Source organism: Schistocerca gregaria, chromosome 6 (assembly GCF_023897955.1).
Source record: "Schistocerca gregaria isolate iqSchGreg1 chromosome 6, iqSchGreg1.2, whole genome shotgun sequence".
In the NCBI taxonomy this organism is placed as follows: Eukaryota; Metazoa; Arthropoda; class Insecta; order Orthoptera; family Acrididae; genus Schistocerca; species Schistocerca gregaria.
In genome coordinates this window covers 445,762,576-445,789,674 of record NC_064925.1, presented here as the reverse complement: position 1 = coordinate 445,789,674, position 27,099 = coordinate 445,762,576, and the positions used below count along the sequence as shown (strand labels likewise).

Sequence of the window (27,099 nt, the reverse complement as noted above, 5' to 3'; positions counted from 1 at the left end):
GAAGAGAACCAAAGCGATATTGTTTGGATATGGAGGAGATACAGAGAGACATGAACTGTCGATGGCATGCCTCTCTCATTCCACCCAAGGGCTACGAATGCAGTGGATGACGGCTACCTACGGATTATGGCTCGGAGGAACCCTGACCGCAAAGCCACCATATTGAATGATGCTTTCCGTGCAGCCACAGGACGTTGTGTTAAGACTCAAACAGTGCGCAATAGGCTGCATGAAGAGCAACTTCACTACCGCCTCCCATGGCGAGGTCGATCTTTGCAATCACGACGCAATGCGGCGCGATATAGATGGCCCGACAACATGCCGAATGGACCTCTCAGGAGTGGTTACCATGTTCTTTTCACCGATGAGTGTCGCATATGCCTTCAACCAGACAAACGTCGGGGACGTGACTGGAGGCAACACGATTAACGTGAAACCCTTAGACACACTGTCCAGCGAGTGCAGTAATGTGGAAGTTCTCTGCTGTTTTGGGGTGGCATTATGTGGGCCGACGTACGCCGCTGGTGGTCATAGAAGACGCAGTAACGGCTTTACGACACGTGAATGCTATCCGCCGACCGATAATGCAACCATATCGGCAGCATATTGACGAGGCATTCGTCTTCATGGACGACAATTCGCGCCTCCATCGTGAACACCTTGTGAATGACTCCCTCCAGGACAGTGACATCGCTCGACTAGAGTGCCCAGCATGTTCTCCAGACATGAACCCTACCGAACATGCCTGGGATGGATTGAAAAGGGTTGTTTATGGACGACGTGGCCCACCAACCACTCTGAGAGATCTACGCCGAATCGCCGTTGAGAAGTGGGACAGTCTGGACCAACAGTGCCTTGATGAACTTGTGGATAGTATGCCACGACAAATACAGGCATGCATCAATGAAAGAGAACGTTCTACTGGGTATTAGAGGTACCGGTGTGTACAGATATCTGGACCATCAACTCTGAAGGTCTCACTGCACGGTGGAACAGCATGCAATGTTTTGTATTCATGAGCAATAAAAAGGGCGGAAATGATGTTTATGTTGATCTCTATTCCAGATTTCTGTACAGGTTCCGGAACTCTCGGAACCGAGGTGACGCAAAACTTTTTTGATGTGTGTATTTCTACGGATATTTTATGTGTACATGTAACTAACTTCGTCCTGCACTTTTCCTTTCACGCAACTCAGTGTTGGAAATGGAAATGCGGTGTGGGTAGCGCCTCCCGCAAGGTAGACAATTCGCCTGGTGCAAGTCTTTCGAGTTGACGCCACTTCAGCGACTTGCGTGTCGATGGAGATGAAATTATGATGATAAGGACAACACAAAAACCAGTCCCTGAGCGGAGAAAATCTCCGAACTAGCCGGAAATCGAACCCGGACCGTTAAGTTAAAATGGCTCTAACCGCTATGGGACTTAACATTGAGGTCTTCAGTCCCCTAGACTTAGAACTGCTTAAACCTGACTGACGTAAGGACATCAAACACATTCATGCCCGAGGCAGGATTCGAACCTGCGACTGTAGCAGCAGCGCGGTTCCAGACTCAAGCTCCTAGAAGCGCCTCGCCACATCGGCCGGAGGGACCGTTAGGCATTACATTCCGTCCGACCACTCAGTTACCAGGGGCGGACAACTCAGTGTTTATGACGTTGTATCTTCTGAATTACGTGTTGTAGAAAAATATAATTTTGTAGGTACATTCAACGACATTTAGGGATACTTTCTGCGAAATGTGTTGCGAACAGAGTTAGTAGCAAAGAAATAGTAAATTTAAATGTCATGGAAGGAGGCTGACAAACCACAGCCATGTTGCGCTTGGCCAACAGCTCTGAAATAATTGAGAATGACGAGCGGGTGAGTTATTGTGGTGGAGGTGTCACCTGCCAGCTGTCCGTAAGTCCGACTATTCGCGTCTCACTGCTCCACGAAGGGGGCGCCGGGTATCTCGCCAGCACTCATTATTGAAATTAGTACCTTATGTGGCGTACTCGTGATGGGCCACGCCACTGAAGTAAAAAAAAAGACGGTCAGCATTACTAACACTGCTCGGACTTGCCTTGCTTTTTTAGAATGATGGGTTATTTGCTTATCCATTGGCATATTTCCATTCTGTGACCGCTCCTCATATGTTTCAACATATGAAATATGTTTCTGCTGTCAAATATTGTATTTGACCTCTCTATTTCACTCATTATGTTAATCATGAATTTTCTTTTCGCTGTCCTCGAATCCTGTTTGGTTCTCTTTCATGTTCTTGACTACTTTCTGTATAATTTATATCCACCGTGGGTGTTTCCCTAACTCTCATCCTGGCCTTCACAGCCAGTTCACATTTATCGTTGATCTGCTTCTTCTTGCTTGTTGACTTTTTCTCTCCCAGAATTCTACAGTGATCTTTACATGTTTCAGTACACTCCGATCTTATGCTGGTTACACAACTCTATATTCTTAAGCTTCTGAACATTAAATTTACATCTACATCTACATCCATACTCCGCAAGTCTCGTATTGTTCGTGGAAACAAAGACTGTTGGTATTCCTCTGTGTGGGCTCTAATCTCTCTGATTTTATCCTCATGGTCTCTTCGCGAGATATATGTAGGAGGTAGCAATATACTGCTTTACTCCTCGGTGAAAGAATGTTCTCAGAACTTCAACAAAAGCCCGTACCGAGCCACTGAAGTTTATCTATCATCTCCGTAACGCTTTCGCGATTACTAAATGATGCTGTAACGAAGCGCGCTGCTCTCCATTGGATCTTCTCTACCTCTTCTATCAACCCTATGTGGTACAGATCCCACACTGGTGAGCAATATTCAAGCAGTGCGCGGACAAGTGTACTGTAACCTACTTCCTTTGCTTTCGGATTGCATTTCCTTAGGATTCTACCAATGAATCGCAGTCTGGCATCTACTTCACCGACGATGAACTTTATATGATCATTCAATTTTAAATCTTTCTTTCCATGTATTCACAGCACATTACACTTGTGTACATTGAGATTCAATTGCCATTCCCTGCACCAAGCGTCAATTCGTTGCAGATCCTCCTGCATTTCAGTACAATTTTCCATTGTTACAACCTCTCGATATACCACAGCATCATCCGCAAAACGGCTCAGTGAACTTCCGATGTTATGCACAAGGTCATTTATGTATATTGTGAATAGAAACATGTTGTTTCTTTTTCTTTTACAAACAGCTGCAGTTGTAGTTTGTCGGTAACTAGGTAATGGCCTGACTCAGCATCAGCCCTCTCCAAGATCTGTCTTGTACTTCTTGTAACTCTCGTCTACAAGTACATGATCAATCTGAGTGATTGTATGCCATGTGGGTAAGTCCACGTCCCTTTGTGTATCTGGTTGTGCGGGAGCGTCGCCGAACTCACCAAAAGGTTCTGGCGTAGCGCAAAACTGATGAAACGTAGGTCATTATCATTTGTTTTCGCATGTACCCTCTCCTTGCAGATTTTTGGCCTATACATAACTTCTTTTCAACATTTGTACTGAAACCCTGCCTGCCTTAATATTTCTGGTAACAATGATTTCCACTGTTCTTTCTAGTTGTTCATGACACTCACTTTTGTCCTTCTTGTCATTTACAATTGATTGTGCATTTGTACTGTGTTACATCCCCATTCTTTCACTTTATAGTAAGCCACTATACCTTCGTTCTATTTGCACCGAGCCTCTTCACTTGCCTTACCAAGCGGTTACTCACAAAACGTATTCCATGTCCGTACCTTCAACTCTCTTCGTAGCCCCCGAAAAAGAATAGTGATTTATTCTTAAGTAAAATCCCTTCTCCACACCATCTAACGACATCAAATTTATATCCCTACAACTCTGATACTACAATTTTTGCAGCTGCTGGTCTATATAGACTTCTAACATTCAATGTGCCGACTCGTAAACCAATCCGTCTATTCTTGTTCATACTATAGGATTCTATCTTTTTCCAAGACACACTTGTGAGGTTTTTGACGGCGTTTGCAATGAAAAATGTTCCCTGGCCACGTTACGGGCACTGTGCAGGGTTAATCCAGTAGTGAGTCTGTCAATTTTCTGTTCCAGAGGTATCAGGATTTCACTTAAGAATTTCTCCCTTAGGAGGATAAGCTTCATTAGACCTCAGGAGCTCCCAGTGTCCTATGGAATAGACACATATGGAATATGTAAGGAATGGAAAATTAGGCCAGATGGATCCTTGTAGGTAGCTGTGAGAGACAGTTTGCAGAATGAGTTTTGCACTCAGCAGTAGAGTGTGCGCTGATATATAACCTCCTGGCAGTTTAAAACTGTGTGCCAAACCGAGACTCGAACTCAGAACTTTTGCCTTTCATGGGCAAGTGCTCTGCTAACTGAGCTACCCAAGCACGACTGACGGCCCTCCTCACTGTCTTACTTCCGCCAGTACCTCGTCTCCTACCTTCCAAACACCACAGAAGCTCTTCTGCTAACCTTGCAAGACTAGCACTAGCGTAGCTTATTTAAACAGATCAGATTGGACTTCTAGTGGCACACACTGTACGGTAACACACTTTGAAGTTTAAGTTTGACATAACTATCCACGACCTAAATCGTGCTAGGATGCTTGGAGGATGTTTTTAGGATGAGACGAGGTACTGGCGGAAATAAGGCTTTGAGGAGGCGTCGTGAGTCGTGCTTGAGTAGCTCAGTTCGTAGAGCACTTGCCCGTGTAAGAAACACTGTTTTAATCTGCCAGGAAGCTTCAGGTACCCTTTGTTTGCAAAGAATTGTGGACAGATGGTGGGAATATTTTGAGCAATTGCAAGACGCTGAACATCTTGAAAATGTCTTCCGAGAAGTGAGAATTGCAGAGAGTGTAGAGGAAGGAGAAACTGAAGTAACTTAACAGGATGCAGATAGAGCAATTAAGAAACCGAAGAATAATGATGCACCATGAGAAAAAAGGATAATGGCTGAGATGTTGAGGGCAGGAGGTGGAACACTTCTCATAAGAAAATATGGAGAAAGGATGGGGATCCCAACATAATGGAAGTCATTTACCATTACCCCATCACATAAAAGGAAAAATGAAAGTAAATGCATTAATTATTGCATAATTTCTCTACTACGTGTACTGTGCATAGTATTTTCATTAATAATTCTCGAACAGCTGAAGTTTTAGTGAATATATTGTTGGACCATAACAGGTAGGTTTTCGGGCAGGAAAATCAACCATGGATCAGATTTTCACCATGAGACAAATCAGGAAGAAGTGCTCGTAATTCAGCCCTCTTTTCCTGGTAACACCGTCAATTTGTGAAAGGAGTATGATTGTATACACAGATTAAGTATGTACAACATCATGTTCGGCCTTGGCGTACCAAGAAACGTAATTAACTTGGTGAAAGTGTGCACAGCGGAGAAAAAAGCCAAGGTGAAAATTCAGGGGGAGTTATCCAAGGAATTCAACATCAGAACAGGTGTGAGACAAGGTGAAGTCATTTCACCACTGCTGTTACATTTGGTCGTGGAGCAAGTAATTCAGGAAATGAAAAGAGAAGGTAAAGGGGTGAAGATAAATGGAAGAACACAGCTATTGGGACATGCAGCTGACATTGTTAACATAAGGAAGTCATAGGTGGAAACCATAGAGGACTTAGCACAGAATGGGAGTAAGATTGGACTAAGGATTAATATAGAGAAGTCCGAAAATATAGAAATATCCTGAGAAGCCACTTATAATGCTCCATTGCAGTTTGGGAATATGGAATATAACCAGAATGGAAAATTTCAGATACCTTACAACTGGTTCAACGTTATCAAAAAATTTGTCAGTTAAGGCTAACGTAAAGCCTGTACTGCAGTGATAGCACTGGTGTTGTTACGTGGGACAGAAACGTTCATCACACAAAAAGATGAATAGTAGTTGCTGATCTTCGAAGGAAATATCATGAAAAATATCTTTGGACCAGTACGTGAAGAGAACCATGGAGACGTAGAAAGAACCAGAAACTGTACAGTCTACTGAAACAACCTAAAATCGTGCCGAAAATGAAAAAGGAAAGAATAAGACTGCGAGGGGACATTATCTGGAATATTATGAGAAAACGCGATGGAAATCGTCCTATTGGAAGATCAAGGAAGTGATGGAAGGATAACTGCAGAAGGACTTTCAGCAGTTGGGTCTCCCCGAAAACTGGATCCGAAGTGCTCAAATTCGCCATCTGTCGAGGAACATTCTGAGGTCGGCGCGTAATCTTCAGGGTCCACGATCGGCTTTATGTTTGTATGGGGATGACGAATTGCTTCCACTGCATTTGTTGTAACTTTGTCTTGATCAACGTGTTAAAAACGTTGAGATTACTGTTCACAGTATTCAGCATGGCCTGTGCAGTCTCTAAGTTACTTCTGCTCACTTGTTATCATATTTGGCACAAGTTTTCCGGAGCTCCTCATGAGGTTCAAATGTTCCGTTCAAACGAGATGAATGTCCGATACTAATTTTAAGCTCATCTGCAAGTTCTTTGAGCTTGATTAGTAAATCCTACATCACCAGGGGTTATACGTCATCAGTAAGCAACCTCATGATTAGGGACTACCTGAACGTACTTCACTCTCCAGTGATGAGTAGCCGTTCTTGAAGCGGTCGTACCAAACCTTTGTTGGTATAGTACCCATTTCCCACTCTATAAACACTTCAAGATTCTTGTGAAGTGTTTGAAATTGAGAATCGTCAACTTCAAAAGAAAATATGAAGCAATAATGTTTCTCCACTTTATCTGTCTTTCTGCCCACAACACAGATCCGACGACACCCACTTTCACGTGTTCACTTGTCAATTACCAGCGATTAATTGGTTCCGCAGTTGTGAAAAAATCAGGCATGCGCTATACGTATGCCTGCAAACATACAGAGCGCTAGCGCCACGATGCCATTGTTGCTTTCAAGAAATAATATGAGGTAGGATTCTTTGTAAATGTACATGGATGTTTATAATTTGATTCATATCTGATCTGTGGGGTTCCGATGTGTATGCAAGTATGTAATACATTTCATGACAGTTTGACGTTTGTTAAACGCCACATCCACAGTGTGACAATTTTAATGGTAAGCAGTGCATCTATCGATTCCATCTTACATCACTCCATATGGTTAACAATGCATACGTGACTGTTTCAACTAATTCTTGTGAATACGCTCCCTAGCTGTAGTTGAAAATTGTATGAATATGTTTCTTATATACGCTCGTTTGTACTAATCTAATCTAAGCTTTATAGTGGTGTGATTTCTTTACAGATCTCCGATGTCAGCGTAAAGATTTAGTGAAATGGCATCTCATTTACATACTTATTTGAAGAACAATTGTCTTGACATAGTTCCTTGAGGCGCGCCCTGTTTTGATGCTGTTTCCGTCTCGACAATATCATGAGCTCCAAAAGTCATCATTACTGTCACGTTCAGTAGGGGCCAATGTGGTATTACTTCCTCACAACGCGGATACAGATTTAATGAACCCCTCAATGTCTTCTACCAATACATCACTGGTACGAGCAATCCTAATTGAATATGTGTCGCCGTATTGCAAGCGTCAGACTTTAATCTAGACTGACAAGTGCAGCGTTTCTATTCTAGAATTTACGATGTTTATGCAAATGAATATTCTCAGGAAAAACTTAAAAATCAATGAGTATCAAACTATTTAATATGTGGGAGTATCCACACAAAAAATGGCAGATGACAGCTGTATGTGTCAGATAATGCCGCTGAACATCATCCAGTTATTGGGGGTAATCAGACACTTAGTAGTAGACGAGGAACCATCTACCTAAAGATAAAACAATAATAAGTTGATACATAAAGACACATTCTTCGCCAGTATTAAGATGAAATGGTGTCCAAACAGGTATTCATCCTGGCAGAAACGCAGTCATCTGGATGTCATCGCGTTCCACGTAGTTGTGTCTAGTAACGAATATAATATATAACCAATTAATTCTCTCCCTTCACTACGTTGCTTTAATGTAGTTCGTTATTACTTGTATCCAACATTTTATTGCTAAGCGTATCCAAATAAACATTTGCGTATGAATCACGGCACCCTTCCCCTCCCTCTCTAGGCAAATGTTTAAGTTTGAGAATTATTTTAAACGTCTATGAATGTAACTATAAAATCTTCCCAAAGTGACTACTCTTTTCAAGAATTCAGATATGTATAGATAAAGTGAATACTTCTTTCCGCTTATGAAACCTTGATATCAGCCTGCTGTTGCCTGTATTAATGTTGATAACACAGCGAGGATCTTCGGCCCTTGTAATGTGTGGTTTTAGGTGTAAATTTCTTTTTATTTTGTCATTACGTATATATTTACAAGACACCTTTTATAGACTCTACAACGATTCTTTGCCATCTATACTCTGATTTTTTTAAATATTTGTTATTATAGTGTCAGTCGCACGTATTCACTCTGGATTACCAGTTTCGATTATTACCAATGATCATATTTAGACGGAAGCAGGACTCGTGTATCTGTGCAAACTTAATTACGTATGTAGATAGTTCGTCCAGCAGGGAGTCGAGACTCCCAATGACTTTTGCGTGTTATCGATATCGATACTGGCAAGACACCGGTCGTAGGAATTCCAAGACGTTAGGTAGATGGCAATGGCGTCGTTTTCACAAAATCGATTCCTCACAGTTCAGACAGTTTGACAAGAGGTATTTTAAAATAGTACACGCAGAGTTTCCTTGTAAATTGTATCAAAATCTCTACAGTAGTTCTTGAGACTACTCCGACCATTTACAAAGCGAGTAGGGGATTTCAGTTTACATGTGTATACAAAGATGATTTAATAAAATATTTTTATTTACTCACTAAAACACAACTACAACTTACATTTCATGTGCGTATCAGTAATATTGTTCTGTTATGCTTTTGGCAGGTGATGAATGCAAAGTAAGTTATAAGGACAAAAGGATGTTTCATTTTTGATATAATTTCAGTATAACGATTTTCGGAGTTTTTTCCTTTACTTGTTTTCTGGAACTTTACTTTACCTTTTGATGAATGAGTTTGTGAGGATCAAAATATGTGACATTAATGACGTATCTTTTGATTGCATTGACTTATAAACAAAATCTTTTGCAGCCGCCAAACCACCATAGACCGTAATTGTGATGTAAATTTCAACTTGATACGTCTGCCAGTTCTCGAGAAAAAGAGATTTTTAACAGTTGCATTGACAGACACACGGACAAAAAAGGTATCCTACAAGGGTTCAGTTTTCACCTAACACTAAAAACGGAACCCTAAAAATGAAAAACCCCTTTCCTTAGAGGACACAATATGATTGAAATTAAAGACGCTAAAATTGTTCCTTCATATCGAAAGTACATAGAGCGACGTTGTTTAAAACATAAAATACATAAAATTGTACCTGGTTGATCACGATTATCAAAAAAGGTCACCTCTCCTAAAAAAGAAGGACATGTACAATAAAGGTAAGAACACAAAAGTATACTTTCGAGGACATTCCGTGGCATCACGTATTATACTGAACATAACATGCAGGATACAAATCTATATGTCATGCATGAATGATGGATAAGAAAGGGAGGACGATGGGAGGGGAGATGAAATACTAATAAATGAGTTCGTAAAATATAATACAGAACTGTCTAAAAGAGGTAGTACAAATAGTTTGAGGTCAAGAAGGAAAATAAATAATGCACTAAGCATTAGTACATGACACGTTAAAATTTGTGAATGAAATAAAAAACTGAAAAGAAACGTGGAGTACTAGCAGTTTCCGCCAGAATAGGTCTTAGGTGTACTGTGATCGTGTGCATAGTGTTCAGTGCTAGAGGTGACGCAGCGAACTTCTGAGGTCTTGTTATGCCCAGAGGGCTGTAGTGATGGTGCTGGCTGCTGCTGAACTACGAATTTTACTGAAGTGGAAATGATTACACACATAAGACTGGAAAGCTTTGCGCCAATGGAATTAAAGAGATAGGAAGTATACTACAACAAAATTCTATGACAATATGAAACGTAAAATTCAGAATTCTAACTTCACATTCAGTGACAATGAAAAGAAACTATTTATTGTGACGAACCTGCAAATACCATTCTGCCAACAACAGGTTAAGCTATGCAAGCAAGACATATCAATGAGTTTAGTCTCCAACCTCGAACGGAGTCCTGATGCAGCTGTTAACTGATGTTTGGCTAAAAATCCGAAATATTTGTTTACGTTAGGAAACGTTTCAAAACCGAGAACACCTACCACTCTGCGATAGAAAATGAAATGACAGAATTTCAGAGACTTTAATGGTCTCATACAGGTATGATTTTATGTGTACCGATTGAAGCATATCATTTGTATGAGTACCTGCAGCAGGATTTCAGGCTGAGGTGCTAATCCTGAAAATGGAAAGCTTCAGCAATTCTGTTTGTGTGTAAGGGGGAGTTTAAAGTGGACGGGTGGCAGTGAGAATTTGCATCGAAACTGGACGTGTGACAGGGTAATCCTACAGTTTTGGGAACTGCTGTGCCAAAGTGGCTTAGTGGCCAGCACACCTGCTTAGTAAGAAGGAGACACAGGTTCGACTCCCGGCTTTGTTGATAGCGTAAACCATATGGCGATAATAACAGATGTGTTATGTGCATCACTTCACTCAGTCAATTTGTATAAACATTTGTCAATCAGTGAAATCTCCATTTAATGAAAAACACTCTACTGTTGCATAAAGAAAAGTGCCTGTAAGAGAGTGTAACAGAGTTTTTAGAAGTAACGTAGGCTCACAACTACTTTTAACAGCAAAATTTACCATGAACCAAAGGGTTATCAATGGGTAACACTGTCGCTGGTATGACGCTTGAAATATTTATGAACCACATAGTTCAGAAATTTTTTATCGAAAACTCAGGATTAACTAACAAATTAATATATTATTGTGGATATATTGATGATTCCATTTTATTAATCAAAGGGACTGAAAATAAGATCAGTGAGATTGCTACAGTACGTAACGCTCTTTACCCCAAGGTAAAATTTACCATTGAACATTAGTATAAGTGGATAATCAATTTCCTTGACATAATTGGCACTAAAGAAAATGGTAACATAGATTCAACATTTATAGGGATCCTAATTACAGCCTCCAATACATGGGATCCTACTGTATATAATATGATATATTTTCGTTTCTTAATGAACAGACTGCTTAATTCAAGGAAGAAAAAAAAATTCTTAAGCAAGCCGCTCTAAGCATTGGCTACAAAGCTGAAGTGCTTACTAAAATGTTTCAAAACATAAAAAAGAGCGCTCACAGAGAACATAATCTTTCACATTGAAAGATGAACATCAAGTGCAAAAATCTATGTATATGCCTGCTCAATATAGCGGAAGAGCCTCTAAAAAATTGCCATTTGTGGGCATTGCTCCAGCGCTTATTCTTTTCTTGACTCCCAAAGGACAAACACCAGCAGCAATCCATTAAAGAATGAAGAACGTAGATGGGGCAGCATATCTGTCGAAAATCACCTTTGTGGAATGGTGTGACATGTTCTTTGCTGGTCATAACTGAACACAAGATGCCGGTAGATCTGTCGCATTGCAGAAGTTAACGCCGACTCGAGTGGGAGACACTCAAGCGCCTGTCATATAATCGTAGTCCTGATCTCTTGCAGCACACCATTAGCGCGCCTTTGGTCCCTTAAAAAGGGCCTTGAAGGGTGGACGTTTCCTGTCGGATGAGGATATGCTACAGGCAGCTACGGACTTATTCACGCAGCAGGACATGGCGTTTTACCTGTGGGCAGTCCTAATTCATGAAATGCACACCGACCAGCGCAGTGGCACGAAACATCAAGAAGGTGCTGACCCACGTGTCAGTGGAAACAGTGGGCAGCGCCACACCTCCAGTAAGACAGAGTCCAGCTCTTGCTGATTTAACCAGCCACTCGTCATTTTTCGGCCCCAGTTCCATCGCAGACTTCGAGAGCATCAGTGCTTAGTTCTGCAAGTAGTGATAGTGAAACATACTTGCATGTAGGAGGCGCAGGAAGCAAGTTAAATTATATTTATTTTCTTTTCAGAAATAAGGTGTTCAATCAAAGTATTATGTACAGATCTACATCTACAACTACGTGATTACTCTGATATTCACAACAAAGTGCCTGGCAGAGGGTTCAATGAACCACCTTCAAGCTGTCTGTCTACGGTTCCACTCTCGAACGGCACGCGGGAAAAACGAGCACTTAAATTTTTCTGTGCGAGCCCTGATTACTCTTTTTTTTATCGTGATGATCATTTCGCCCTGTGTAGGTGGGTGCCAACAGAACGTTTTCGCAATCGGAGGAGAAAGCTGGTGATTGAAATTTCATGAGGAGATCCCGTCGCCTTTGTTTTAATGATTGCCACTCCAATTCACGTATCATGTCTGTGACACTTTCTCCCCTATTTCGCGATAATACAAAACGAGCTGCCCTTATTTGTACTTTTTCGATGTCATTCGTCAGTCCCACCTGATGCGGATCCCACGCCGCACAGCAATACTCCAGAATAGGGCGGACAGGCGTGGTGCATGCAGTCTCTTAGACCTGTTGCACCTTCTAAGTGTTCTGCGAATGAATCGCAGTCTTTGGTTTTCTCTACCCACAGTATTATCCATGTGACCGTTCTAATTTAGGTTATTTGTAATTGTAAACCCGAAGTATTTATTTGAATTTACAGCCTTCATATTTGTGACTTATCGCATTTTGGATTCCTGCCACCAGTCATCGCAATTTTACTTCTTCCTTGTTTGTGTTGGTGCTGACTCCCACATTAGCTGACACAACATTACCATACTATTATCTTCAGCCTGATGCGCTGCCTCAATGCTCCTGGCAATTCGCACGATTAGCAACCAATTGTGGCTTGTATGGCTTTGGAACGGAAACTTTTTGATGGCAGCATTTTCGGAAAACAGGGTTTACACGGGTCTCCGCACAAGTGAAACTCACTGATTTAGGCTAAAATATTATACAAATAAACCTAGTGGCAAATTTAAGACATAGGGTTTCTATAAAATCAAGTACAACGGCTATCGTAAACGCTATATACTCGTAGATCAGACACCCAGAACTTTTGAGATCCAGTAAAGAACACACGGAAATATAAAATAATGAGACAGCTTTTGGAAATCATATAAAAGAAACTAAACACTTAGTAGGACCAACATAAACATGTCTTGAAATTTTACACGCGGCACCTAAAGGATGTATTTTAAACATTTTTGAAGAACTTGAAATATAGGGTCGTCACCTGAGTGAACCAGATAAAACACGTCATCTTCAGCGTGAATTCAAGACTTCAGTGTACTGAAAGGGATTGATGTGCTTGGACGGCCCTGTAAAAAATAGCTCAACACCTCCGCTACAGCCATACCCGGCAAACTATTCCTCAGCAGCCCGATGTTCTTGCTGTCCACATGGCAATAAGATTTTTTTAGGGTTATTATATTCACGGCACGCCAGGATTAGAACTCATATATCGATCTACTGAAGCAGTTGTACAGAACTTTCAAAATTCTCAAGAAAATCGACTTTGAAGTTTTCCCATCACCTTTAATTCGCTACCGGCGGAAACATCAATTTTTCGCCAAATAATGTGGAGATGGAAAGAAGGGTTTTGTTTCAGTTCCAGGTATATCCAAGTTCTACAGCAAAGATGGAAAAATTCAAATAGTAATTAGCCTTTTCAAGGTAAAGAACCTTGGTTAACCATCGTTTATAAAAGATAGCTAGTTTGAAATTTATATTTGCAATTAAAACTGTTGTTTTTGTGTCCAGTAGGTAATTAGAAATAAGAAAACGTGCATTTTCATAAAAAATAACAGTAAGATAAGTTTATGAAATATTCCGTCGGTTCTTGGAAGAACTTAGACATATCAATAACTCGAATACAACTTATCTATGTCCCACAACAATATTTATTAGTTTATTATGGACCGGCTTTTTGCTTCTGAGGCCGTCATCAGATAACTTGAACAGATAGTCCACACAACTTCAGAGAGAACTGATTGCTGTACAAAGAGTGCTGTACAAAGATATGTGACATTTAATGACTATACTAAACTAAACTCCGCCCGACCAGGCCGTGAAGGCCCAACGGTACCGACCAGCCGCCGTTTTATACTCAGCCCACAGGCGTAACTGAATACAGATATGGAGGGGCATGTGGTCAGCACACCGCTTTTCCAGCCATATGTCACTTTAAGTGACCGAAGCCGCTACTTCTCAATCAACTAGCACCTCAGTTTTCCTCACAAGGACTGAGTGCACCCCGCTTGGCAACAGCGCTCGGCAGTCTGGATATTCACCCATCCAAGTGCTAGCCCAGCCCGACAGCGCTTAACTTTGTTGATCTGACGGGAACTTTAGTTAACACTACGGCAAGGCCATTGGCATTTTGTGGCTATATCGATACAAAACACGAGCATGATGTAATACCTAAGGGGACGCTGAACAAATAAGTCTTACATTAAAGTATATTCAAATATTAAAACTGTGTGAGTGTATAAAACATATGTGTTCTAGAAGTGAGTAATCGCACCGGTTATGATGTCATATGGTCATATTGGTGAATGTGATGAACAGACCGAATAAAGGGAGGGGAAGAAAGATGTCTCTGGAATGTGAGTGTGGAACAGTTACAACAAGTTTGTTGGTTAATGGTGAGAGAAATAATAACTGGCTGCTACTTTAATAAGAGTGAGTAATGAAACAGTGTTTGACCAATAAGGACAAGATCAGGATTCTCTGAGTGGTGTTTATTAATCGCCAGAATTTCCAGTAATGTTAGTTTTCTCCCTTCAGTATTTTCACTAATGCAAGTGAATTGAGTATTCTAAAGCTAAAATAGAACAAAGACCTTGTCATTTACCTATCAAATGCAAGTTTGTCCTCTGAAGAACTCCGGATTGTAAATATGAGAATTAAATATTCTCAGAAATCCAATATTTCCGAGAACAGCCTGATATAGTGAAAGTAGATTTTGAATACTCTTCATCAGACGATGTGTTGCGAAACATTTGGTAGCTCATGAACTAAAAACTGTAAATACAGGTAAATACAACGCTAATTGCAGGGAGAAATAAAGTTTTGTCGACATAAAAGAAAAAACTGTATTCTAAGATGTGATTGCCACCAAGGATGACAAGGGGAACAGTCTACTGGCACTTAATAAGTCAGAATATATTCAAAAAGTGTTTAATTTCCTCAGCCCTGTAGAGACCCTAAGTTGCCCAACGAACTACACTGAAATGTGTTACGGAAGTTGAGAACTGTATTAAAACCCACAAATCAATAATTACTAATAGTGATGCCAAATACCTCACAAACATGAATCCAGTTGCACACAGAGTATATGGGTTACCTAAGCTTCAAAAAGAAAGTGTTACAATAATACCTGTAGTGTCTTCAGTTTCAGCAACTTGTCATAACTTAGCAAAAGAATGAGAGTCTCTAATTTAAAAAATAACGAAATTTCAACAAAAATTTGGAATATCCAGTTCACTTGCGTTAGTAATTAGACTAAAAGATGTACCCATTCCACCTAGTGCAAAACTATTCTCATCTGATGTTAGTAGCCTGTTTGTAATAATCCTGTTGCAGAGGCAACGGAAATTTCAAAGGAACGGTTACATGAAACTAGAAAAATCCAGTGGAGACAGAAGATATCAGGATCGTAATTGAAACATGCTTCAAGCATTTGGCGGAACCGGTTTATAGTATTTCGTGACTTTAATTACTTCTAAACGTAGATCAAAAAAATATAAAACCAGTTACCTATTGTCAGCTTAACAATTCTTTTAATCTCAAAAATGATTGTCCCGACCAATATTTTTCACTCTGCTGAAGAAATCTCCCCTTGACGTTATGTAGAAGTGTTGTCTGTAAAGTTGTGTGAGTAGCACTAAATTGCATACCATTTATCAGATTTTACACAACTGTTAATGAAGATGGTAGCACTTTTCTCTAGCAAAAGGAACATTTAGTCACAAAATACTACCCGCGCACAACACTGACGTATGTCTCCTATTAAAATATTTCATGTAAATCGTCCGAAATAGTTAGACTTCATACATTAGCAAATAAGAGATTGATATTACGTAACTTACTTTGAGCACTATTTTTAAAGATTTAATCTGAGTTGAATTCTATCTTGTGCACAATTACTTCCATTCATTTATATCTAACAATATTTACGTTTGTTAAAATTCTCGATTCAAAACTGCCGCGGAGATACTTTTGCTAAGATGGCAGCAGACAGACAATAGTCAATTTGTCTATTGTTATTCTCGACTTCTTTTATATCAAGTTAATATATTTAGATAAAAGTCTTTAAGCCTTTTGTTCTCTATTCTTTATCATTTGAAATTATTCTCAATGAAAAATACTTCACACTTTTTATACCAGCTACTAGTAAACTACGTTGTAAGTTCCTAGCGTTAATGGCTGCGAGATTGGATTACAGTTGAAATAAATAAGAATCCACGTCTAGACAATAGCGACTCTATTTTTTAAACAATAATTAACAATATAATTACTGGCTTTCTCTTTACAGACCTCACACGTCTCACATCCGAACAGTTCATCGATTAGCATAGGAAGAACAACTGAACAACAATTATCACAGATAACAAAAAAAGATTATAATTGTAGTTGTCTGTGAAAGTAGTTTCCTGATAATAGTTTTAATTCACACAGAAATTAAATTATTATAGAAATAGTGAAATAATTATCGTCATTTTTACACGGTAGAGTCTTTTTTATATTATCGATAATATTTATTGAAATTTCTACACTTAGTTAATTTTAACATCTTGTGGCTTGAACATAGTGTCATGGATATTACAAGCAGAATTATTTTCACTTCCAGCAGTCTCTGTATAATCAGTCAGAAAGGTTAGCAATTGGGTATCCACTGATCTGAAATGTTTATGGGTAATTTTGAGCAAATGTTTTTGGATAAGGGTGCCTCTAAGTTCTAAAATAAATATTGGAGTAGGTATGTGAACGATACACGGCATGTGGAGAGGTACCACCAAACAATTTTTTTTTCAACATTTGAATTCACATCACTGTAAAATCGAGTTTACAGTGGAGTTGGGAGGAGACACTATCAGTTTTTTAGACGTCACCATTGACATCAGTAAGTAACAGCATTTGTTTATGATATACAGGAAATTAATCTCAACAGACACAGTAATATCTGTCAGTTGGCAGCATTCCGTAATACATAAATATGCAGCCTTCCACTCTATGGTGTACCAGCTATTATGTGTACCCCAAACCAAACCAGATTTTGAAAACGATATGAAAATAATGAAAGAAATAGCATACAGTAACGGTTATAGTCCAACACTGAGTGACAATATACTCATCAAAAATAGGAGACGGAGGATAACAGCCTTCCCGTTTACACTTCAGACAGTACAAAACCACACTAGTAACAAATGGGCCCATGTACTATATGTGGGTATGATCTCACAGGTTTTTTCAAGGAAACTAAAATCCAGGACATACGCACCAGCTTTCTACATTAGGAATACTGTTGTCCACCTTCTGTTCAACAGTAAAGATTCCACCTTTTAAGCAGAGTGATATATGTAGAATTTCCTGCAATCTGTGTGGCAAATTATATGTAGGTCTGTCAGGTAGGGACATAACCGCTAGACTGACTAAACATGAAACGAGTTGGAGACTGAGAAAGAAAGATTTCACCTTTGCTGAACATGCTCTGAATATATACATATATATACATATACATATGGTGTAAAACGTGGTCTTCCCATAAAGGAACTAAAGGTAGAAAACTAATATTATTATAAATTCTGGCCATTAATACACCAATCAAAGAATCCTGACCTTGTCCTTATTGACCAAACACAGTTTCACTACTTACCGGTATTAAAGTAGCAGCCAGTTATTATGCCTCTCACCATTAGCTAATAAGCTTGTTATAACTGTTACACACGCACATTCCATAGACATCTTTCTTCCCCTTCCTTTTATTCGGTCTGTTCATCACATCCATATGACATCGTAGCCTGTGCCCTTACTCACTTGTAGAACATTTCTATTTTATACACCCACATAGTTTTAATATTTGAATACACTATAGTGTAAGATTTGTTTGAACACTGCCTCTTTAGGTATAACATCACGCTGGTGTTTTGTATCGACATAGTCATAAATGTCACATATCTTTCTACAGTACAGTACGCGGCAGGTTCGCACTCAACAAAGAGCCACGCTGCTTGCCAAAAAACTGATTTCACTGTAGTGTATCAATGTGATCGGACATTTTCAAAGTCGGTTTTCTATAGAATGTTTGAGATCTGCGTCGAACTGCTTCAGGGAACTTTTATTTGACTTCTGAACTTCACGTACCATAAATATAATACATTTCCCAAATCCGATCGACATGGAGTCTCCTTGTGAGTCCCAACGTGGCCTCTTACACTGAGCCACATCACGAGAGCACAACAACCTCAGACACTTTCTGGCAAGAGCTGTGTGTAGCCTGTGTTTTTTTTTTCAGTAGATTAGTTTATTCACAAATTTCAACAAGATGTGTCATATACTAATGTTAAGTGCATTATCTACTTTGCTTCTTGACCTCAATTTATTTGTATTACCTCTCTTACACAGTTCTGTGTTATACGTTAAACACTTGTATCAGTATTTTTTTCTCCCTCCCATCTTTATCCCTCCCTTATTCATCCTTCGTGACGTATGCATTTGCTTCCTGCATTGTTGGTTCAGTATAATAGTTGATAGGGGTATGTCCTCACAAGCGCACATTTGTGCTGTTACCTTTATTGAATAGCTTTGACTATGTTTTTGTTTTCGAAGAATATTTACTTACACTTCTGGCCATTAATCATTGTCGTTTTATGAGTGTTTTTAAATGTGCATTGAACGTTTTGATAGTCACTGATTGTTGAGTAACAACAAATACATTCCAAACAACATTCGTGTATTATATGCTTGACAACGCGTCAGTTTGGGAGCTAATTGTAATTTATATTATTATTGAAGAATGAAGTTTTCCAAGATTTCTAGCAATTCTTTTTGTTACTACGTACGGTTTCGAGAGATCTACGCTGTCACCATCGGATTTTGTAACATTATTAGTTCCAAATGCCTGTTACAATACTGGAAGTCAAATAGTGATGTTGCATCAAATAAAACCTGGCTGGTAACATAACCATGTTGCAAATAAAATCACACGTAATTAAAACCTACAACATGTGGCCTTAAAGAATCTTAACCTACGAAGTATAAATCTCCAGGTACAATTTTAATGTTTTTAATTTTAAATATTTTCCTATCCACAGGAATATCACATAAAGAAACAGTTACTCATTAATATGCATATTCATTTTATTTTTGGATCTGGAAAAGACTATTGCTTATGATCAAAACTAGAAATACTGTGGGAATATGCGCAGCTGACACTGTAATTCTAAATATTTCAAAAATATTTGTGAATTTGCGGAATCTCTCGGAAAGGATGTCATCTATTATGTTTTCTTTTAATTAACAGTCTGATGATGACCACAGGCTGGCCGAAATCTACTACTGTATTGCGATTGTGCCGTAATAAAATAAAAAAGTAAGCCATCACATAAACCCCTACAACAATATGCCACTTTCACAACATTTTTCAGGAATTTACAACAGATGAAGTAGTTCTTGAATGTTAAACAGAGTACTTTACTTATAATAACTTCCAACTTCCTGTAGGTAGGCAAAGTATTTTTTTGCTTAGTATATGTTATAACGCCAACTTTCTACGAAGGTGAAATAATTGTATCGCTGAACACGCGTGAATTAATATGTCGAAACTGCATTAAATACTTCATTACGGGCTTAGCGTATTGCACGTCAATTGTGCGCCGTTCACCTGCACTCTCGTGTAGTGATTTAGTTGAGTTTAATTCCATTGTCACATTAATCCGACGGGCCGCGCGAAGGTACACCCTGCTGTTTATGCTCGGAGTTAATTGTGTGTACCCGCGTCCCAGCAGGCGATTATGATACTGCAGCTCACGAGCGTGGATGAATTATCGTAGTATTAAATCCTACTTTGACTTGTCGAGATTTTAGCGTACAAGTGTCGCCAACTTCTGATCTACGGCACTACAAGTGACACATGGATTAAGCGTGCTCCATGAGTACACATTAAAAAGATGTAGTGAGGCCATCAAGCCGAAAGTTTGAACACTGCTCTCTATCCCTTTGGGGATAGCGGTATAAGCTTTTGCATACGCCTGTAGGCTCTACATTGTAATACTCAATCTGAGGCACTCTAACTTGGCGTTTATCCCCTACACGGACTAAGAGGAGAAAGCCAATTGATGTGTACAAACAAAAGTCGATCATCCGTTGATTCGATTCCAGAATATTTCAATTGAACAAACTTCAGCTAGATGCGTATTATATATTTGCAGCTTTTCACCAATATTGTGGCAAACTGTAGGTTTTTCGGAAGTTCTTTTTCCACACTCTGAAGATTAAATAATTTGCGTCTAGATTCAGTGTAAATCCTGTATGGCACAGTTATGCAGTTCATCTGGGAAAGGTTTCTGCCCTCATCAGAAGCGCTGCTCGCTCTTCAGTTTACAAACTATAGTGCCGTATGGTTTCGTATGGGATATGACTATAAAAGAACCATTTGGATTACTTTTCATTATTTACGTTATGGTACTAATGACTTCAAGTAGACTGACATTTTCTATTAACACGATGATCATGTATTTGTTAACAAAAATGCTTTTTAAAAATTGTTATTAATATCAAGCAGAAACTACTTTTGTGGTATTCTTTACAGTATTTAATGGCTGTGCGGCACACCCCCCTCCCCATCCCGATCGAGTTTACAAAGGAAACACGTATCGGTATTTCTCATCACGATTGCGAAATCGGTTGTGGTGTTTGAGGTGGTGGCGAGCTGTTTGGCTGTCGCGTCGTAGTTGGCAAGCCCACAGCCCACAGGAAACACGGCACGCCGGGGCTGATTGCGCCTGCATTATTCACGTCCCGGAGGACTTCCATCAGCAGGTCGGTCCCGGCGGGACCCTCAAGCTCAGGACTACGGCGCCTGTTAACGCCGGGGCTTCCGCCTCGGGGCCCGTCGCCCCTATTGCGCGCTGCAAAGGGAAGACACCTATCTGCGAATCGACTAGACACAGTGGTCAGCCGAAGCTTTGAGAGCGTTTCGTTTCTCTACAACCATCGTCTCGCCTAGCAGCTATGTTTACAGACTTCATTTAGGTAATTCAGGCCCATCTATTACACAAACAAGTGTTCGTTTTAACGCCTACTTTTATTTAGTTCTGTAAAATCTAATCATATTCTAAGTAAGCTGCGACAAATTTAAGTATAAGCGTTTTACGTCTATTTTGATTACTGTCATATTTTCTAGAACTTTGTGGGCTATGGCATGAGAGGTTTATTGACGAGAAACGATATCTCTTCGTTTCACAAGCTGCGACATCGTCGCGAAAAAACACAGTGACCCGTATACGTAATAAGTTTCCTTTAATTTACGTCTATGATCACAATATTTTCTGTTTAACAGATTACCGGTTTCGGTCTCTAATGACCATCATCAGATCTGTAGCAAAAATGGGAAAAATATAAATACACTCGCAAGCTCTATACGGCTTAAGAACAATACCTAGAGCATATTGAAAAGTAGTACTGACAGAATTTACATATGTGCGCTTTAAATGTGAAGAGGCATACTTGTCTCATAAAAACGAAGTCCTAATGCACTGAAGCCATAGTGGCATAGTCAACTGTTAAATGCGGAATCAGCACCAGCATCGTCAAATACATATAAATCACATCACATGCACAAGTCATGTTGTCAGTAAAACTACTGTTTAAAACAAGCTGCCGTACAGTAGCCACAAGATGTTTGTGTAGTAAGTTGACCAGATGTCGCTAAAGTCAGCATACATTAGTTTTTAATAATTAAGGAAACAGCGAAAATAAAAGGGGGATACACTAGTTAAAGTCTGTAATAAGCTTATAAAGTATAAACAGTGTCACAGTAATAAAAACCAATAAAAAGAAGAACACGACAAAAGTAATAGTGTTAAAAAGACGAAGAGTTAAAAAACAGCGGTTGACATATGCTCTTCTGCCAATACTCTGGGCAATGACATAAATATTAAACACCGTTGATATTGCACCGTGTAATATAAAAAACATAAAACAAATCGCTAAAGGAGCCACATATGAAAAGAAATATAGTTCTGCACATAATCCGCGCCCTCTGTTAGCGCTAACTCTAGAATTCCGCACAGGCGGGAAGCAGTTGAAGGAACGTGACCGGCAGAGGGCCCCTCGTACCCTGCGGTACTTGGTTACAGGCAAAAAATGATAAAATTCCATAACAATGGATGATCTACATTGTCTGATTATTGTAGTCTATGAAATGAATAATGAAGGAACAAGAACCTACTAGAGTCATGTGTAAAACGCATGAGAAGGAAGTAAATATGTGATACACTCAATACTAGGTGAACTTGCGAATACACTATATATAACAGAGGCGTGGAGTGTATCGGGTAAAACACTGTCAAATACTACAGTTTCGGAACTGTGGCCTCAACCTCACAAATGTGAGAAACAAAGCTCTGGTGCTTTACATGCGAGCGATGATACGAAATTGGCAACAAAGAAAGCATACCATAACGTCAGCTCTGATAGAAGTACTTATTCCGCCTTCGTACGAAGCCCATAGTGCGATGGGCAATATTTCGCCTTCTCTTGCACACATTTCTTGTTGACTACAGTTATGTTCGTCTGAAAGTACCTTCGCCGAGAATACCCACGACTCGGGAGATCTATAGATGCTTGATGGATCACCATGGCCGCAATATAATGGAATTCAAATACCCGTCGAGAACGTGGAACCACATTTGGTGTGCAGTGCATACTCCATTACTGTCAACAGCAGCGAGATCGATGGTATATTCTTATAAACCGTAAACTTGTGACCAGGAGTCGATTACATACAATTCATATGGTCGATTCTCCTCTTTGCACCAACTGTGGACTGTTAGCAACGGAAGAACATGGTTTAGTGTGTGGCGCAGTGAGGGACGTCTGGATGCTGAAGCGTCGAATACTGGCCTTCCTTCGGCGCACTAACTACACAGAAATCACATCGGATGTACTTTTTCTACCGGACAAGACCTTTTTGCCCAAAGAAAAGACATATGCGGTCAATTGGATCGCTGGACATGCGACGAAATATTTGTATTCGTACGATATTAAGTCCGTGATGGATTATTGGATGTATTTACAAGAACAACACGAGCTCATACGGAGTCATACGAAATACAGGACTTATTTTTCCAATTTTTTAGGAAGTGTTTTTCACAATCCTCCCGATAGCTGGGGTGTCCGCCCGTGACTAGGATTGTCATTTACTTTATTGCTGTTACAAGAAAAAAAAGAAAAAAAAGACAAAAAAAGAGGGCGGCCTTTGTGTTGATTTTTTGGTTTCCAAATTGTTTTTGCTGTCTCGATACTTTTCTTATCCCTAGGACAGCACAATTGTACGAATAAAGATTGTTTGTTTACCCTGCCTTCCTGTTCAAAATAAAAAAAAAATAAAAAAATTAAAAATAAAAAAAGGTTGGTAGAACACTTGTCCGCGAAAAGCAAAGGTCCCGAGTTCGACTCTCGCTCCGGCATACAGTTTTAATCTACCAGGAAGTTTAAAAATAATTATCGTTTCGAGCTGCGTAGGAAATGAAAGGTAATTTAACGAACAATCAGCCTCTGAAGTCAAAATTATCGATTTACGAGGTTTACTTAAAAAAAAATAAAGCAAAGTAGTTATCACTCTGATTATAGTTCTGTTGTACAAAAATACTTCGCTACTATATTTTACAATTACTTGCAGCTATTTTTTGGTATATATTCTCATGCAGATATAAATATTTGCAAAATATACTAGCGAAATATATTCATGTGACGAAATTACGTATGTGAGCTGCTTGTAGGTAGTAAACAGTTCGCTTCTGAATTTTATAGGGCGTTTCATGACGGATGACTTGAATGTACTGATTCATTATAAGAAAAGCGTTTTCAATTTTTACACTAGGTTTTTATCTGTGACTTAATGTATTTCACATATATTGGACACATCTCCTTCTCCTCAGACTTTGTCTGTCTCCTCCTTCCCCCCCCATCCTTGTCCACCTCCTTTTGCCCCTCTCCCTACACCCCCTCCTCCCCACTTCACAATGACCTCTTCTTTGTCCCCCTTCCATCGATCTCCTCGTCTCCCAATCCAGTTCCTCTCTTTGTCTCTCTGTCCCCATTGTGCCCCCTCTCTCTGTCGCTCCCCTAATTTTCTCCTCTGTTCATCGCCTCCTACCCTTCTCTCTGTAAATCTCCTCATCTATCCATATCAAAATATTCCCAGCTATTCCCATCAGCACAGGTAGCCTCTGTAAAACATGTTTATAAATCAGGCCGATAATATCTCCACAACATACTTGTTGTGCCAGGCAGCTTATGTGTCAGGGGCTTGACAGCTGCTTCTTGCCTGATATGTGTAGGCCACTTCACACAGCAGGTCGGTAAGATAGGTTGATAATATTCTCAGACTTTTGGCCTGTTGTCCAGGGCAGCCTGTATGGAAGGGGCTTGAAAACATGTGTTTCTGTGTATCTCTGCTCTGAGCTGGGATGTTGTAAACCCCGTAGTGCTTGTATTTGTCAAGTGCACTATTTGTGTGTCAAATTTGGTTGAAATCGATAAAGGGTTTTGGGAGGACATCCCAATCATACATACATACATAGCCTGCTTTACACATGTACTAAACTCTTCCCTACTCATTGCATTCATCTCCTCCTCCTTTCTCATTGTGTGCACCTCTTCCTTCATGGTCTCTTTGGCCACCTACTCATCTCACCCTTATCTGTCCACCTTCACCTTCTCCTCCTCCTCCTCATCCTCCTCCTCCTCACCCTCTCCCCCTCCTCTCTATCTCCTCCACCTCTCTCAGACATCTGCTCTGCCTCCTCCCACTGACCTTATATTCTCCTGATCCCCATTCTCTCTGTCCATATATTCCTCCCCACACTTCTTTTTCTACCTGTCCACTACCTTTCTACACCTTCCACTTGCATCCTGCATTTCCTCCCTAACCCTCTGTCTTTCTCCTCCCCCCCATCTCTGACCATTTCCATCGCTCCTCCCTACCCCTCTATGAGCTCCTCTGCTAATCTCAGCCATGCCCTGGCAATGCCCATCTGTATATGTAGCCTCTGCAAAGCAGGTTCACAAAGCAGTCTGATACCGCACCCACAACATGCCTGCCAAGTAGGGCAGCTTACATGTCAGGGGACTGAAGACCTTTTTCTGCCCCTGACAAGTAGGCTGCCATGCAAAGCAGATAGATAAAGCAAACTACCACAACTGTTGTGTAGGGAACCCTATATGGTAGGGGGTATGTTTGTCCATATCTCTGTTCCTATTTGACCTAGGAGGTTATCAACCAGACTGTACTGATATCTGGGAAGTGTTCTGTTTGTGGGTAGAATTCGGCAGAAATCTATCTATAAGTTTAGGAGGAGATCTTGGACAAATATACTTGCTGTTTTTTTTAAATATGATAGATATCCAAAACGTTCTTAAAACCACACATATCCTCTGCATTGATTCACCTCCCAACGTACACTTTTCGTAGGGCAGGCAGATAAAAAAAGCGAGGTGTCGGTGGTGGCGCGTATATATGAACAGATCTCAAACCGAAAGTCTTCCGTACGTCCAACCCTGCTCAAGAACAAGAGACCGAATTCATGTTTACTGAAACAAATATACAAAGCCGGAAGTGCTTGACTGGTGTCGTCTAAAAGCCGCCAAAAATAAGGGTAGTGGTGTGTAGTGTCTGTAAGTGGTTGTTCTTTGGAGGGCGCCAATGCCCAGTGACGCAGAGAGTGACAAGCAGAAGCAGTTGTTGAGAGGCTGTGGAAGGTGTAGGCTGCGTGAGTCAAAGGTGGTTGCATTGCGAAGGATTTATATCTATGTTTAATAGTAGTGGCACACAGTTTGAATAACAATGTGTTTATATTTGTGCAGTGTGATGAAGGAAATAAATTAAATTTTACCAGTTCTTGATGTGTCTCCATCAGTTAGTACCACACCATTGCATTTAACAATGAACGAAGTCTCGATATACACGGTCAACTACAACAAGAGGATTGTAACATAATAATCATTAATTAACCCATATAATCTCCAAGACGTTGAGAGCTTATAAGTTCCTTTCAGTCGGAAATACATTCACTTCTGTTCAATACGAACATGTCATTGTTATGGGAGGCATGAACATTGACCTTCTAAGAGACACACTTCATACTCTTATAGACGTAATCGCAACGACAAAGACTGACAAATTAAGAGATGTTGGTCAGACCTCGCCCCCACGCCTCTCAGCACATTATGTAATATTCCTGGCCTACTCTGTGCAGCCTCCAAAGATCAAATCGCGTTACATAACTTGTAAGAACATGAAACGTATTGAACTTGAGCCCTAAAAGCCGACTGCTCAGAAATCTCATCAGATCAAATAAGCAGTGAACCTGCAGTCAATGGGAAAAACAATTAACTTGGTGATAAACTCATTGATGACTATGAAAAACATGCACCTGTACGCATAATCCGTGTAAGCAAATCTCCTGCTCCATGGATGACAACTGCATTACGTCAAATTATGAATATTAGGGGTGTTGCTCACAGGTGTTTCAAGGGAGATTCGAAACCCGAGCGTTTCGAAGAATATAGAAAGCTACGGAATAGAATGAAACAATGCATTTTCAATGTCAAAATCAGGCATACTCGCTCCCTTGTACGCAGCGATCCGAATCCGACGCCCACGACTCTGTGGAAGAATCCGCGTAGGCTGGGTGTCTGAAAGGCAAAATCGAAAACTGCTTTTCATGTCTCAGATAACGAATTAAGCTGATAATTATCATCCTCAAGAATTCCCTAACTGGATAACTAACCACAATACCTTCCATCTAAAACATGTAACAATA

The 27,099-nt window shown here is 40.0% G+C and overlaps 1 protein-coding gene across 1 annotated transcript in view; it reads left to right on the top strand.

Annotated features, from left to right (window-relative positions):
- The first annotated feature begins 1,814 nt into the window (after window positions 1-1,814).
- LOC126278906 (orexin receptor type 2-like) overlaps window positions 1,815-27,099 on the top strand; it is a 149,136-nt gene continuing 123,851 nt past the window's right edge. Inside the window, exon 1 of the mRNA XM_049979180.1 lies at window positions 1,815-1,901. Within this exon, the coding sequence (XP_049835137.1) occupies window positions 1,815-1,901 (87 nt within the window). The remainder of the gene's footprint in view (window positions 1,902-27,099) is intronic.